General features: G+C 37.3%; 1 protein-coding gene across 5 annotated transcripts in view; it reads right to left on the bottom strand.

The window, feature by feature from the left end:
• The window catches only part of TDRD9 (tudor domain containing 9), a 70,632-nt gene that overhangs the window by 20,096 nt on the left and 34,427 nt on the right, over positions 1 to 16,109 (bottom strand). For 2 of the 5 annotated variants that reach the window (XM_038137497.1, XM_038137494.1), the window contains exons 8-20: positions 12,607 to 12,710; positions 11,750 to 11,808; positions 8,758 to 8,809; positions 8,522 to 8,606; positions 7,746 to 7,803; positions 7,080 to 7,184; positions 5,284 to 5,381; positions 4,795 to 4,926; positions 4,023 to 4,185; positions 3,876 to 3,939; positions 3,353 to 3,416; positions 1,819 to 1,863; positions 285 to 338 (exon numbers count right to left, since the gene is read on the bottom strand). In XM_038137497.1, coding sequence (XP_037993425.1) covers positions 285 to 338; positions 1,819 to 1,863; positions 3,353 to 3,416; positions 3,876 to 3,939; positions 4,023 to 4,185; positions 4,795 to 4,926; positions 5,284 to 5,381; positions 7,080 to 7,184; positions 7,746 to 7,803; positions 8,522 to 8,606; positions 8,758 to 8,809; positions 11,750 to 11,808; positions 12,607 to 12,710 — 1,083 coding nt within the window. Of the gene's footprint in view, positions 1 to 284; positions 339 to 1,818; positions 1,864 to 3,352; positions 3,417 to 3,875; positions 3,940 to 4,022; positions 4,186 to 4,794; positions 4,927 to 5,283; positions 5,382 to 7,079; positions 7,185 to 7,745; positions 7,804 to 8,521; positions 8,607 to 8,757; positions 8,810 to 11,749; positions 11,809 to 12,606; positions 12,714 to 16,109 lie in introns of all 5 variants that reach the window. The other 3 variants (XM_038137493.1, XM_038137495.1, XM_038137496.1) reach the window with 2 other exon arrangements.

The raw sequence follows: 16,109 nt of genomic DNA, 5'->3' as shown, positions 1-16,109 counted from the left end.
CAACAGGCAGCAGTCACACCACAACCAGTGATCTGAGGAATCTATAAAATTAGCAAATAATACTGCAGGTTTCTTAAAAATATGTTAAGCTGTTAATTTAACCACTCTGTTTATCCTAACAAAGTTCCTTTCTACTAAATTCATAGTTCATTTTAAGAAAACACACATCCATATATATTGATAAGGTATGTAACACATGTAGGTTTACCCAAGAATTTAACATTTACTGAGAATGAGGAAAGTTAAGTCCTTCTGCATAAAAAATACTACCTATTTAACCTTACCTCTTTGATCTTGTTTATATGAACATAATTAGATCGACCCCACTCAAGCTCTTCCTGAAAAAGAAAGTTAGAACTTTTTTCTTCTACTGCTAGTAAACTTTATCTCACGTTCCTCTGTGTGGACACAAATAATAGTTACATATAGCAACAGAAGAATTTAATCACATTTCACAGCTTTGCATTCATACTAAGTATTGTGACATGCATGAAAATGTAAGACAGTCATGTGTTTGACTAAAACTACACTCTGGTTATCACCAAGGCAGCTGTGGGTCATCTCACCTTTCCATCATCAACCCACAAGTCCAATTGCTCTGTGCTGCTACTAAAAACCTACTTTAACATTCACACCCAGAGAATCACAGGAATGCTATGGTTTGAAAGGATCTTCAAGATCCTCAAGTCCAACCATCAACCCAGCACTGCTGTGTCCAGAACTAAACCATGTCCCCAGGTGCCACACCCACAGGGCATTTGAAGAAATCCATGGATGGTGACTCCACCGCTTCTCTGGGCAGTCTGCTGCAATGTTTTCAGTGAAAAAAATTTCCTAATTCCAATCTAAACCTCTCCTGGTGCAACTTGAGGCCATTTTCTCTGCTTCTATCACTTGAGAGAAGGGGCCAACCCCCAACTCAACACAACCTCTTTCCAGGCAGTTGTAGAGCAATAAAGTCTCCCCTGAGCCCCCTTTCTCCAGACTAAAAACTCCCAGCTCCCTCAACAGCTCCTCTCTCTAGAGGCTTGTGCTCCAGACCCTTCACCAGCTCCACTGCTCTTTTCTGGACATGTTCCAGCACCTCAGTGTCCTCCAGTATTTTCTACACAGCACTCAAGGTGTGGCTTAACCAGTGCCAAGTACAGGGGGAAAAAAAAAAATCATTGCCCTGGTCCTGCTGATACAAGCCGGGATGCCACTGGACTTCTTGGCAATCTGGAAACACAAAAAACTCAGAACTTCTTTCTCTGCATGCACATCTTTATCAGACACCCTGGCTACTTGTAACTCAGTGTACATTATGCATTGGTGATCATAAAAGATAGTACACTCTGAAAGAACAAGGGAAATAAAAAAGGTTTTATCTTGTACACACAAAAGGACTGGAGGCAGTTACTGGGGGGGCATGCTACTGGTTTTCGTGACTGCTGTACTTAAACATCTTCCATCTTTCGGGGTTTTCTGAGGGCACAGAAATCTGTGTATTAAAAAAAATAGAGATACTTATGCACAATAAAAGTATTTCTTTCAAGTGCAGCTCAATTTCCCTTTTTAGGCTGGATTTCAAACCCCCTGGCCGCTGTTGATTCATCTGTGGAAGGAGCTAACATAGGGGATAGTCTTCAAATAACTCTGCACTGGATTCAAAGGCTCATTTTCTTTCAAAGCCCAGCCTATTTATGTATGAGAAGTCATAATTATTATAAATAAACATTGCTAGCAAAAACTTCTTACATTTCATATTTACTATGAAAAAAATACTCCAGCACGTAAGTCACCAACCTTGAATAGAGAAGAAGAAAAAGTTTAACTAACCTTGGGATTTCTCAGCTTCCCTTTTTCTTTGCAGGCCTGCCATGCCTAAGGAAAAAATGGAGTGGTATTCAGATACAAAATGTAATGCTTTAGTAATAATTATTACAAATATTAAGATGACATTTAAAATTATTAACTTTTTTTTCATATCAACACTTGAGGTAAATTTTTAACAACAGGCTGTCCACCTGGCTTTATGAGAGGAAGTGGATGCAGTGTTAAAGCACATGCAAACATCCACAAATTATTAGAACAATTTGGATGCTTCAATTTGACACTGTAATAAAGCAGATAAAAAAATTGTTTTGAAAGTTTTCTCCTTGCTTTGTGACAAAAACAGTGAAATCACTGATTCAAGTAAGTTCTGATGCAAATGCCCAGAAAACAGGGCTGGAAGAGAAACTGAAATACCCAGCATATTAATGAAAATTACTTCATTATTAGGCAGCTTGTGACAGATACCTGCAGAATCCATTTCTAGTTTGACAGCAAGTCACCTCCTAATACAAGAATCCAGCTTACTGGGGACACTGACTACAGGCAAGGTTGGACAGCCAGACTGCATTTCCCTACCGTGATAGGAAACAAAGAATCTAATCTGAACCAAGGAGTTCAGAAACAAACTTTCCTGAACTCACCTGTTCTTTTCTGATACTCAGCCATTCAAAACAAAGCTTTCACATCACTCACACAGAGATACACCGCACTGGAAGCTCTGTCTAAATGTTCCTGTTTATTCTACAGGACAACATACTGTCTTATAGAAACAGCATCTTCAGATGAACATGTGATAAGTACCAGGTGATACAAGGGAAATATGTAACAGGATACAGGGAATTCAGAAAACGTTATTTCTGAGCCTCAGGATTAGTGGATACATGTGCAATACATGCCCCTCTGTGCTTCAAAAAATTCTAACAGCAGAGTAGAAAAAAAACCAAGTCAGTTTTGACTGAAGGACAACATGCTCAAAAAAAACGAGAATAAATTAAATCAGCAGCTGAAGATTTTGGACTCTCCAGAAGATTACAAAACACACCAGAACATGCATTATAGAAAATGCTGGAATTTGAATAGCAAGTTCCTCTAGCAGAAGCCTTTGCTGTGCTATACCAGCTCTGCCTCTACCTGGAGGAATTGACCCCTGTCCATGGTACTGAGCCACCAAACAGCCAAGAGTACCAAAAAATAGTATTTGCACAAAACCATCCCAAAGCCAAAGCTAAGAAGTTTGGAGAAAGGTCACCAAACTCATTCTGTACTAGAATTTACCAGCCCAAACTGCCCTTGGTTAAAAATGATCCACAAACATCACCACATCTCTGGCATTTCATTTTTGGCTGTTAAGAGTAGAGTCAACTGAAACTTAACACAGTTGGACCAAGAGTGCAAAAAACATCAATATGTAGCTATCATTAAAGTGAGGTCTTTAACAACCGCTAAGCAAAAATGCTGCACTGATCCTACAAAAGTGAGAACCTTCAACCTCATCTATCAGATTTCACTGCAATCTAAGCTGGAACAAAAGACTTACCCTAAATGCATTCAGAATTGCAATACAGTCACTCCTACTATTCCCAGCAAAAAACATTTTTTTCCTGTCAATACGAACAAAAATTATTAGCAACAATATGTTTTGCAAATATTGCATGTATTACACAGCTCAGTAACACCCTCCATGTCTTTAATAAACACGATCAATACACTTATTGCAGTTACTCGTTCTTATTCACATCTCCTCACTGAAGGAGATGCTCTGTATGAGCCAGATAATAATAAGTAATTTTCCATGCTATTTAAAGAACAATTTTAATAGACACTGCCACATGAGAAAGGCAAAGCTGAAGAAGCAGGCCTTGTGCTCAGGAGACACGGAGTTAGCTCTGTGATTTATGTTCCCAAATAAATAGATTCCAGTATCAGCTACATGCAAAAGCTTTCTTTTGCACTGCTTGGCATTTTAACAGAAAATCAGACTCATGAGATGGAAAATTATATTGAGCAGTCAATTATGCCCTCTACTCTCAAATGTAGTTAGGAAACATCTGGAGTACTACCTGTATGCATCAACATGCTTTTTGAAAGGTATTGCAAAAAAATTCCGTGAAGAAAGTGCTGCAGCTACAACAAAAACAAACCAAAATTAAAACCTGCAAATCATCTGGTTCTAGAGAAATGTTCTCACATCTTCTTCTTTCAGTTACCTATAATAAGGCATTCCTCTAAGCATCCAAAGACATGCCCAAGGACTATCAATTTTCCAAGATGCAGGTCCAGTGGCAACTGTGTCAATACCATTCCTAAGAAAGTCAGCTCACCATCATGCAGCTCATCTTCTGTTTGCACACAGGTTGTAAGTGCTCCAAGCTAGAGAAATTAAAATGTATTCACTTGTAAAAGCTGACTACGTACATCTAAGACAATTTTTAAAGCCTGGCACTTTTGAAACCAAAGCCACCACATATACTGGATATAAAAGCAAGCCAGAAATTATGCAAATATTTATTTCTTATGCACTTTGTAAAAGAAAAAAGTTTAATGCTATGAAGATTCTCCCTTATCTTTATAATTGAAAATCAAGATCACTATCCTCCTTGTACAGGTGAGAAGGATATCTTCAGGCTGGCCTCCTTAAATCATATGTTTTAAGAGTCTGATTTTTTACTTAAGTGACTTATAAACAATGTCACATACAAAGGGTTTTTTTGTATATTTCTCTGCTCTCTCTCACCATAGATGCTACTCAGTCCTCAAAGAGTATCATTACTCCCTGATGAAATTACAATCGTGTTTTAAAGATGTAACAACAGAAATTATGCTCAAAAGGATGGAAACCCAAAACAGACCAAGGCGTGACTCAGTAGACACAGCTCACATCTGAGGCTCCAGTTAAGACTACTACTACCTTAAATACAAGGAAAACCCTGCAGTACATTCCTATTACTTCGATTTTAACAACATTAAAAGGAAGCCTACCTCTTTCAGCTGAACTATTGTACGTTCAATGTCACCTACACTGGGTGGAGAAAGAGCTGTTGCCAGCAAGGCTTTTGGTTCCCCCATATCAAGCTTCTTTAATTTTAAGACTGTAGATCCTAATGGACAATGCTGAAGGGAAGACAAGATTATTGGTACTCTCCCCTCATGGGAAGTGTGACAAAGTGTTTTATATGAAAAAGGAAGTTTAAAATTTAGCAAAATCTGAAGTTAATTGTGTACAACAAGGGCTTGTTTTCTTTTGAGTAGATGGTTTATTTCTAATCCACATCAATGTTACTACTATAATCTATTTCCTTCTATAAGGAAACTACATGGAATAATCTTTGTCAAATAGTTGTCAAGGTGAATTCTAGTCATTGCTATTATTAGTAACTATTCGAATCATCTTCAGAGAAAGTAAAGCAAAGCTTCTCTGCTTTTTACATGCATTAAAAAAAACTCTAATCCTAAACCCAAAGGCCTTACCAGCATCTCAGGTTCTGACTTCTCTGGAATACAGTTTGCCCAAAAGTCCTTGCATATGAGCCTGTAACAATAGCCTTTGGAAACACGTCCAGCACGACCTTCACATAAAAGGAGAAATCACCAATTCGTAAATTGCACAAGTTTTTTCCAAACCCATCCATCTACAAACCCTCTGGGCAGCAGAGCAGCACACGACAGCTGATGCTGCAGGCTGAGCAGTGTTCTGCTCTCTTGCAGCAGACAGGCCCAGAGGACACAGAAGGGTAGGACAAAAAATTTTGCTTTTATAGGAGCAGTAACTAACAAAAGAATTATGTAACTATTTCACTCAAATACCTTTCACATAACTGCCCGCAAATCAACAGCCATTTTTCTGAGTTGAACAGGCATTTCCTATCTGACTCTATAGCTAGAAAATAATCTTCAATATAAACAACTCTTAAGCTACAATGATAAACAGCAAAACATCTTGATGATCTACTATTTACAGAAAAACACAGTGAGTGAGAAGTCTATCTTCACAAACCCAAACACCATTCACTGCAACCAACTAAAAGGTATTCCTCTCTGTGGGATACTCCACTAGAGAACCAGTCCACATTTTTAAGTCACATGCACAACAAGCCCAAGTCTTCTACACGGAATGCTACTTCTACTGGTTACACATTGGCTGATTGTTGTGAGCTTTGCTGACCTGGAACCAAATGGAAATAAATCTGTATATTGGGGTTCAGGGGATCTCACAGTGAGGGCTTGAAAGGGGGTGGCTATTGTGGTGGCTTCTGTAAGAAGCTGCTGGAAAGCTCCCCCATATCTGACAGTGCAGGAGTGTGAGGAAGAAGCAGCAGCAGAGAGAATGCATGATGAACCGACCACAAGCCCCAATTTCCATCCCTGGCTACCACTAGGGCAGAGAAGGCAGAGAAACTGGGAGTGAGTCAAAGCCTGGGAAGGAGTAGAGGGAAGCTGTTTAAGATTTGGCTTTATTTCTCATTACCCAAGACTGATTTGTTTGGTAATACAATTAAACTAATTTCCCCAAGCTGAGTCTGTTTTGCCTGTGATGGTAATTGCTAAGTGATCTTCCTGTCTTCACCTCAAACCCTGGGCCTTCTGTCACCACTTTTTTTCCTGTCCAGTTGAGGAGAGGGGAGTGATGGAGCAGATTTGGAGAGCATCTGGCACCCAGCTCTAATTGTAAAGACCTCATAATACTTAAAAATTAAAGTGCTTTTAGATCTGAAGATATCACTGCTATTAATTTATTTAGCATTATTTTTGACTGAAATGAAAAATATTTTAATATTTAAGAGGAGTGTCTTACAAGAAGAGACAATATGGAATCTTATTTATCCTTGTGCTATGAACATTGGTGTAAACTAGAAACACTGCTGTGGATATTTCAACTTATTAATAGTGACATACACACATGAAAGTTCCTTTTACTGCTGCAGCTCACAAGCAGTTCATAAATATCTCACAGTACCTATCCCTCCTTTTCAAAAATGGTCTGTGATAAAAAATTGCTATTAAATACCAAAGAATCCATGGTCTGTGAATTTTAATACTTTTCAATAAGACACAAAACACTCCTCTGCAAATGTACTTGAGAAAAAAAAATCATTTACACAAAGTTGTTTAATCCCATTTTTGTACTCTGACATGGTAAAGACTTATCAAGTATTAATGGCCAAAATAATCTGTTCTTTTTACTATTAATACAAGAAAAATCAATAAAGAATTGTTCATGAAGGTCAGCTTCTAAAATTCCTTTGCATTACGTATTGTCATCTTACCTTTTCTTTGATTACAGTTTGTCTTAGATGCCCAGCAAAGCCTCAAACTTTGGTAATTAGTTTCCTTATCGCAAAACAAAATTTTAGTTAAGCAGAAATCTATCACTGCAAGTAAGAAAAAAAAAATTCCTCATGGCAGTGGAAAGAAATACACAAGAATAATCTGTATTATCAGAAAAGTCTGAAAAACTTGAAGAGCAATGAAAACAACATCAGATTCATAAACAATCAGACCCAAGACATTCTGAACACTAATCAAATTGCTAACAGATCTTACTATAAAAATAATAGATCATTGTAGATGACAAGCATTAAAAGGCAATAATTTCTGCATTTAGAAACTCTGTATGAAAATTTGCTTGAAGTGATGCAATTATTTCAAAACATATTCAGCATGCGATTAAAAATCTTAACTTGTGACATGAGGTCTGGCTCTGCTTGTTGCTGTATCTAAAATTACCCCTTAGTGAAGACTGAAACCAACCTCCCACTCAGGAGCTCTATTTGTTCATATATTCAAATTTCTCTGTTGTGAAAGAAATAATTCAACATGCCAACAGCAGTGCCTTGAACAGTGACATTCTCATATCCTTAGACCAAACCTAGCACAAGTATGGAAAATATTACCAACACAGTGTAGAGAATTAGAAGATTTCGACAACTTACCATACTTAACATCAGGAACTGTTACAGAGCTCTCAGCTACATTGGTAGCTAGAATAACCTGAGTTTTGAAGCACAAAATGAGCGAGGAATGCATAAACAAAAAAAAAAAAAATTACTTGCATTAATGTTTCTACATGAAAAATCGAACTTGCTATGAAAAAATACAAATGTGATGGCAACACAGCACTTCTGCTCTGCACAGTAAAAAAAGCAACACCATGCAAGGACAACACAAATCCCCTCATATTTTCTTGTTCTGAGCTCAAAAAGCATAATAATGTAGTGTAGCATTAGGACAGCGTAGAGGAAGAATGAAATTATTTCCTTGTGCCTTTGCCATAAGGAAACATCACACTATTGGCAGCAATACTCTGTCAGTAACAGCAGATGGAGAAAACCAAGGCACAAAGTGGGACACTCTCCCATACTGGGGCACTGCTTTGCTATTCAGTGCCACCAGCAGCACTTCCCTGTCATGCAGGTGCAAGAATCAACATGCACAAACCATTCTGAAGGATAAAAACAGCAGCAGGCAATAGTTTAGGGGTAACTTCCTCAAGGTTAATGCACCTCTCTTGAGGTCTGCACACCAGTTAAAACAACAGCTTGGTAAGAAAGGCCATCAGTTTACACACTGAAAAACTGAAGTGCTTTATCCTCATAAAATGGTTTGAGTTAGAACAGCTCATATTACTTAAATACATTATTATTTGCTATTACTACTCTAGCAAAAGGTTTCACATGCTTTAAAATAGTCATGATTTAAAAATACTTACTTTTCTGTAGCCAGGAACCGTAGCTGAAAATACTTTACTTTGTTCCTCCAATGTTGCACATGCATGAAGTGGGTACACTTGCCACCTAAAAAAAATATATTTGTGAAGTATTTACTGATGCAAGAAAATTAAAGTTGATTACTTCTGTGCTAAACCCTATTATGCACTTAAAACTTATACAGCTGAAAAAGCATATTCAGGTTTAATTGAAGTGAAACAAATGTGGTCTAACTCACCTTTGATATTTATCTGAGAGGCATGAGTGCATGTATCTTATTTCACCTAAACCTAGGGAAAAAGTAATCATGAGTTTAATTTTTGTTCATTTTAGTCATCAGGAACAACTGAAAAACATCTACTTCAACTATTAACTGCCTGTCATTATCACAGGCCATATAAAAATGGTAGAAGAATTAAACAGCAAATGTAATAATAAATCTCTGAAAACCAGTGAGTCAATTTTTGAAGAACCATTTGGCATTAATTTTACACTTTATAAAGCTATAAAGGCCATTCGACAACATTCCATTATTAGTCCTTGTTTCAGTTTCTTACAACTGACAACACATGCTGAATATCTGTCTGGTTTAGGCTAAAATTGGGTATTTCAGCCAAAACAAGTTCTTTCAAAGAGCAGAGCCAAAGGAAAAAAAAAAAAAAGTTATTTCTGTCTTAGCCATCTCACCTTTGGCCAATCCAGTGCCCATTTTCTGGAGTATGCATTTCACATCTGCCAGGGGAAATCTTATGACTAAGGGATTTTTCCTACTTTCCTGAATACCTCCACAGACATAAACCTTTCTGAGAAGCTTAGTTTACTTCTTATTGGGACTTCAATTCCAAATGCCCCATTTTCAAAAACCTATCCCACAGCGGACTTCCATGGAGGTTGTTTTTACAATTAAAAACAACTAAAAGAAGTTTGATTCGTGTTTGGCAGAGCAGACTCTGCATCATCACTGTAAACAAAATTTAATAATCAGTCTAGTAATTACTGACTAGACACAGCAGGCAGTATCTGCTGACCAGCTTCAGAAGTGACAAGAGCTGACTGACTATGACACCTACAGAACACAAGGATCCCACCAGGAGACAGAATCAAAGGTGTCAGAATGAAACAGGAACTAGTAACACAACCTATTTGGCAAACATACAAGGACAGTAAGGAGAGCAGGGCATGGAGAAGCGCAGAAGAAAACATGGAACAGAAAAAATGAAATCAACACCAGCAGAACAGATAAAATTAGATGATTTGGAACACATGCATGTATGTTAAGAGAATTACTCAACAGTTCAACATGGTACTTTGTATCACCTACAGAGAGGCAAGTTCTGAAGAATACTCACCTAGAAAGAATCAGACTTGGTAGAATTACCAAAGAAATTTAAGCAGTGAATAAGACAGGCAATTACAAGGGAAAACATGGCATCCTACTTGAGACAGCTGCAACTCCTTTTGGAATCAGATTCTGCCCCATCACTGAGTTCCACAAAGACAGTGGGCAAAAATCACTTAACAGCATCCTCAGCACAGCACTGCTCTTTCTGGCTGCTGCTGCACACTCAACTTGACAAGCCAGTGGGAGTGTTATTTTTCATGTTCAAAATGCTATGTAATCGTTAGCACTCAAAAAAACCTAAGCATCTCAAATCAACATCCTAAATGTGGATGTTAAATGTGTAAAAATAACCCAGAGCTCTGCCTCAGCTGCCGTGTTGTAAACTGAGGGCTCGCCTCCGCTTTTCTCCAGTTCTGTATAAAACATTTGCGAGGAAAATTTCAAGGGGTGTTTGCTAATCCTGTGTTCAGGATCAGTCTCGAGTATTCAGTTTAAAACCAGACAAGGCCAAACACTGAACAAATAAAATGCAAACGTAAGTGTACCAGCTTATTACTGCATGGGTTTTCACAAATTTACCAACTGTATTTAAACAAAACAAAAAAAACAACAAAAAAAAGCGCACTAAAAAAACCCCCACAAAAAAACCCTTAACAAAATTTTAAAAAACATCCCAAACCAAAAACCAATCAACCAAACAAACAAAAACCTCAAGATGAAAGATAAAGATTTAAGATTTGAAAATGCTAAGGAGTAATTCCAGACTGAAATGAAGCCTCAGAGGGGCTGAGAAAGCCCAAAAACACACCAGACAAACACCAATATCAAGAGGCCAGAGGCAAAAGATATGGTCCCCCTACTTTATTAATCACAAACTGGAATGAGCATTATATTGAAACAATGAAGTAGCTCCTTCTACACATTAATTTCATAGTGAAGGTACTTCCAAGAAAGGCAGCTCTAATGCCTTTTAGCTAGTGGGGAACACTCTCCAAGGAAAGCTGCTCTGCAAGTGCAGTCTATCTTTCAGCTGGTGTGCTGGGCTTCCAGCCCCAGCCCTGGCACGCCTATTCCTAAGCTCAACACAGCAGGGAGATGACATTCATTAACATTTTACAGAGTCAGAAAGTCCTGGTAGGGACAGACTTCACTGTGTCCAAGGAACAGCTACCCTGGACTTGAATGTGACTCTCCACTTGAACACAACCAAATCTTTTCCAAGTTCTCAACTAACAAATGTTCAGCTCATGAAGTAAAAGAATACTTGAAACCACCAGGTAACAGATTTATGATGTTCAGGAAAACTACTCTGCAGGCCAGTTACACTGCCTCTAGAATCCAGCTGGCAAGTTTAAACAAGAATGGCAGTCAAAACAAACGTCTACAGTAATTTCTGTGCAAGACAACTTAGGTTTTGCTCTCTACAGAAGACTACACGTACAGCCAGTTTTGTGATCAATAACCTCTACATCATCATGGGTACTTCTGAGCATGCCAACCACACCAACCAATGTACACGGAAAGAAAAACGTGAATTTGAGCTTTTACAATAATTTAAATAAAGACCACGTTATATGCAGATAAGGAAACACCTCTAAAAGAATCCTAGAAGCTTCATACAATAACCAATAATTGCACTAAAAAATTTAGCAACTACATTTCTGTAGTTTAACTACAGAATTAATTGTATTATTTTTAAATACAGAACATCTTAATTTTTGACTCACAGCTTTTCCAGTTATTGTCACAATTAAACCAGTTTCCAAGAAAAAATGCCCAAAGAGATGTCATTTAAGTATGTGCTTAATAAATCCGTGGAAGAAGTGCCAGAAGGAAGCTCATTAGATGACAAATAACAAAAAACAAAGTTACTAATACATATACTCGCCTGGTAAAAACACGAGCACGCTGCCACGTTCCAAAGGACCACTGAAATTCTTTTTCTCCCTAACAAGAAAACACAGCTTCATTAGTTTTACAGTTTCAATCTATCTCATTATCCCAAGTTATTTTATTCTGGAAGAACAAACAGAAGTGCACACTTTTTGTAACATGCATTATTTAAACTTCCTGAAGAAACAGAATTTCAACCATTATTTGCAACTATGCCTTCTGAAAAATGCAAGATATAAACACTAGAACCAGAGCAATAGGTTTAGTTTTTTTCTTCAAAACTATGACAGAACATAAACTTTCTCATTCTGCAATAAAAATAATCAGAATTAGGTTCCTAAACACACAGTGTTAGACAAAAGTGGTAGAAGTAACTTTATTACATTTTCAGATGTAATATTACATCTTCAGATACTAAACATCAATTTACAAAACTCAGCAGCAAAATCCATTATTTACGTATTTCACATGACATTAAGGCATTAAATAGCCAGTGAAAATTAATGCCTAGCTTTTATCCTTTTTTCCCATGAAATAATATATACTTTAGGCTACAATATAAAATAGTATGATTTATATTTATATAATTCTTGATATAAACACTCCTCAGTTCTGGTCTACAGTAAAGAATATATTTTCCATACGACATGGCTGCCCTGAATAGTCACTCACGCCGCAGGGCATGAAGTGCACTTTAGGAACACTGGGTACAAATCAAACAAATACGTAAAATAAAGGCAGAGAGGCAAATGAAAATTAAATGTCTACTAATAACTATGGACTATGCTGTTGCTTAATTAGTTTCTCATTACCCCAAGAGCCACTGATTCCAGATCTTGAACTGCATCTTACCCATTGCTCCTCTCTTCCAATTCATCAAATGACTGAATCAGAGACACTGCCACTTGATACATTTTCTGTTCTATCACTGGTTGCCCAAGGTTCTGACGATGAAACTGCTTGGAGAAGGAGGTAATGAGGTTAACACAGCATAACTGGCTCAAAAACTGTAGTTCACACATGTATTTCAATTTCTCAAGTGCTTGCAATTCAAACTGATCCAGTACAGAAGAAGTAACTTCATCTGATGCACTCATTACCTTCTAAACAGACTTTTTTCTTCAAGCATCCTACAATTTTAATGCTGAAGAAATACTTTTGATATTTACCTACTTAAGCACCAGTTCACCCTCCATTCATTTGCAGGACATGCTTCTTGTCCTGAAGTGTCAAGCACATGGGAACTGATCAGAACTCATGGGAACAGGATGACAGGGAAGAATTTGTGTAGGGAAGGCAAAATGCTTCTCACAGCTGCTACTACACAGATCTCTCTACCTGCCTGCACATAACCATGCACCTCTTTCTCCTTTGAACTGTTTTTGCATTTAATGGGTTTTGTGGTTTTGGTCACATCCTGTCAAAGAATTACTATTCTGTTGTACTCAACAGAACCATGGTGATTCTGTCCACACTGTTTTCCAGCATTCTGTACAAACTCAAGGCTTTAGTATTTAAGAACACAAACCATCAGGTCTTCAGAGCAAAGACAGTAACTTAATCACTTCTCAGTTTTATGCTTAATGAACTAGACCTGCTATGAAAAAGGTCTATAGCATTACATGCTTTTCTCTTGTAGAGAAAATGGCTTGTGATCATTGCTCACCTTTCATTCTCAGAGTTTCCCCTCACTCTAGCGCAAACTCTACTGAACCAAGTGTTTCAGAAAGCTAAAATCACAGACCACCTAACTATCTAAACTATTAAAATGAAATCAGTAATTTTTCTACCAGTTTCCCATTGTAAAGGAGCTCATAACAATCACAAAAGCACAGCTCTTAGCACCAATCTGGAAACACTGATTTACATCAGCATTTGCCACTGCAACCTCAGTCCTCAGCTTGATTAACCTAGGAGAAGAAACCTTAAAAATACTTGACTGTTTTCTTCAAAGTGATTTTTGCCCTAATATATGTGAAAAAATCTAAGCAAGTTCTCTTCTGGGCTGCTCCAACACAAGACCGTTTTGGTTTATATTATCCCTCCTTAAATAACTGTCAAATTTGTCTTTTCAATTTTGCTACTGACTGTGTCTTTAGTATTCTCTAAGAGGACAAGGCTTCCACTTCACTCCTAATAAAAGGTAACAATGTGACAAACAGCAAATCCAAACTCCAGTCAGACCTGACTGAAATAATACAAAATAATCAGAACAGCTTTTGACAGCAGCTCACTACCTTCCACCAGGACTCTGACTCTAGTTCCATGGACATGAAGGATTTTTTACCTTTGCAAGCCAAAAATGGGTTGCATTTTTGCATTTTGCTTCATTTCTTAAATTTGCATTTAGTATCTCTACCACTATCCAGAACAAAAGGCAAATATTTACACAACTAGCTTTAAAATTGCCTATAGATACAGCCCTTCATGCATCTTTCATGAAACCTGTTTTTCAATGATTCCTTGGGGCTTAGAGGTTGCTGCTATGACAAAATCATTATTTTGTTAAGCCTCCAGAACATGTTTACAAACCCATTATGCCACAAGAAAAATAAACTACTTTTTTGTGAGCCTATGCTCACAAATTCAGCAGCACATCTATAAATGACCCAGTCTCTGGGCAAGGGTAAGCAAGTGCTACACTGAAAAATGTTTCTCCCTTCTTTCTCCCTTATTTTTATTCTTCCTCACAAATGAAGTAATTCAAATAGAAAGCTTTATCTTTGATTCAGCTAGATGTCTGTCTAGCCACAGCAGAGGGTTGACTGCAAACACGCATACAGAGGAAAAAACAATGACTGGCATTTTTGTTCATCTTCCAAATCACAACAGCATCAATGAACTGACAAATTATTCAAGTCATAACTACCCCTAAAAATTTTATTTTATTTTCAAGCACAGTTTTAAAACATTATCACATGCAGAAATGAGTGATGTATTAAAGCCAAGAGCTCTGCAGGATTCATGGAAGAATTCTACATCTCTGCAGTAACATCCAATTATTTTAAGTTTTTTGAGAAGGGGCGAAGATTCACAACTCACAGCCAAGAGACAATTACAAACAACTAAATTGATTTTGACCGAGATGCTTTAAGAAATGATTGAAGATTTATGTAATGTAGTTTTACAGTTATTAGTTTTAAAATCAACAGTAAACTTAGAAAAATTCTGTTTATCTAAAGAGCAATGACTACGTTTACTTTTAACTGCTGTGTTCCTTTCTGTAAATTTTACATGCTTTTAGAGGTGAAAATAAACATCAAGAATTAAAGCCTGAAGCCTGTACCACAGGCAGTTATCTTACTGATTTAGATTTTACCATGATGAAAGACATGCCTCAGCCTCCATATGGCAGCATTAACTCATTAACTGTCTCAATACTCACATTCCACTTTCATATTATTAGGATGTCACACAAACCATCTTAGACATTTTATTTTTTTATTTGTAGCTAGTATTCAGAGAAAAACTTCTCACACAGCACCATAAGGAACAAGATCCAGACCAAGAATCAGTGCTTTAGAATTCTATTTCATCTTTTTTTATTATAGATATTAAAAAAAAAGAAAACCAAGAGCATTTATGCGCTTCTATTGTTGCCTTGAGTCACAAGAAACATCCTGGACACCTTCCTCATCTTGCTGAAAAACAGAATGTCTATAACATAGGACAACACAAGATAAAGAATCAGATGAAAACTTTAAATAAAAAACACCAAAAAAAAGTATAAAAAGGGCTAAGCACTGAAAGCAGGTCCTTTGTTCGTGATCTCTGAGGTGAAAGGTGTGCAAGCTGACATGCAGCTCCGAGTGCAGCTATGACAAATCAAATTTGACTGAAGGAACTTCTTACTCAATTTCCTGGCTATCTTTTTGTTGTCATCACCAAAAATCTTTTACAAAGCCCCATGTATTACATAATCTCCTCCCTATTATCTGTCTGACTGCGATACTAATGTATAAATGCTGATGGGCCAACTGCTATAAGCAGTGAGTTTGTTTCTTTGTTTGCATTAGAACTTCAGCAGTTGACAGCCTTGTATTTAACCCTGCCTGTGTTGAAGCATAACCAATACCAGTATGTGCACATATTGCTTATGTGTACAGCATAAGCAATTATTTTCTTCTGGGCTTCCTATTTTATTTTGCTATTTTATTTCCTGCAGAACTGATGGATGAAAGCTAAGTAAAAACAGCACGTTCCCCCCACTGGTACTTTTTAAGTGCATGCCCCATCTCCTTCACTGTAATAACATTCTAATTGTGTTTTGCATTATCAAAACTGACCAATAATTACACCCACGTCGCAGTTATTTTTAGACTGGGTATCATAATACAGCCTGAGTGCATTTGTTG

The sequence above is a fragment of the Motacilla alba genome, chromosome 5, assembly GCF_015832195.1.
Source record: "Motacilla alba alba isolate MOTALB_02 chromosome 5, Motacilla_alba_V1.0_pri, whole genome shotgun sequence".
Lineage (NCBI taxonomy): Eukaryota > Metazoa > Chordata > Aves > Passeriformes > Motacillidae > Motacilla > Motacilla alba.
Note: the sequence above shows the minus strand (reverse complement) of the source record. Positions and strands in the feature narration are given on the sequence as shown.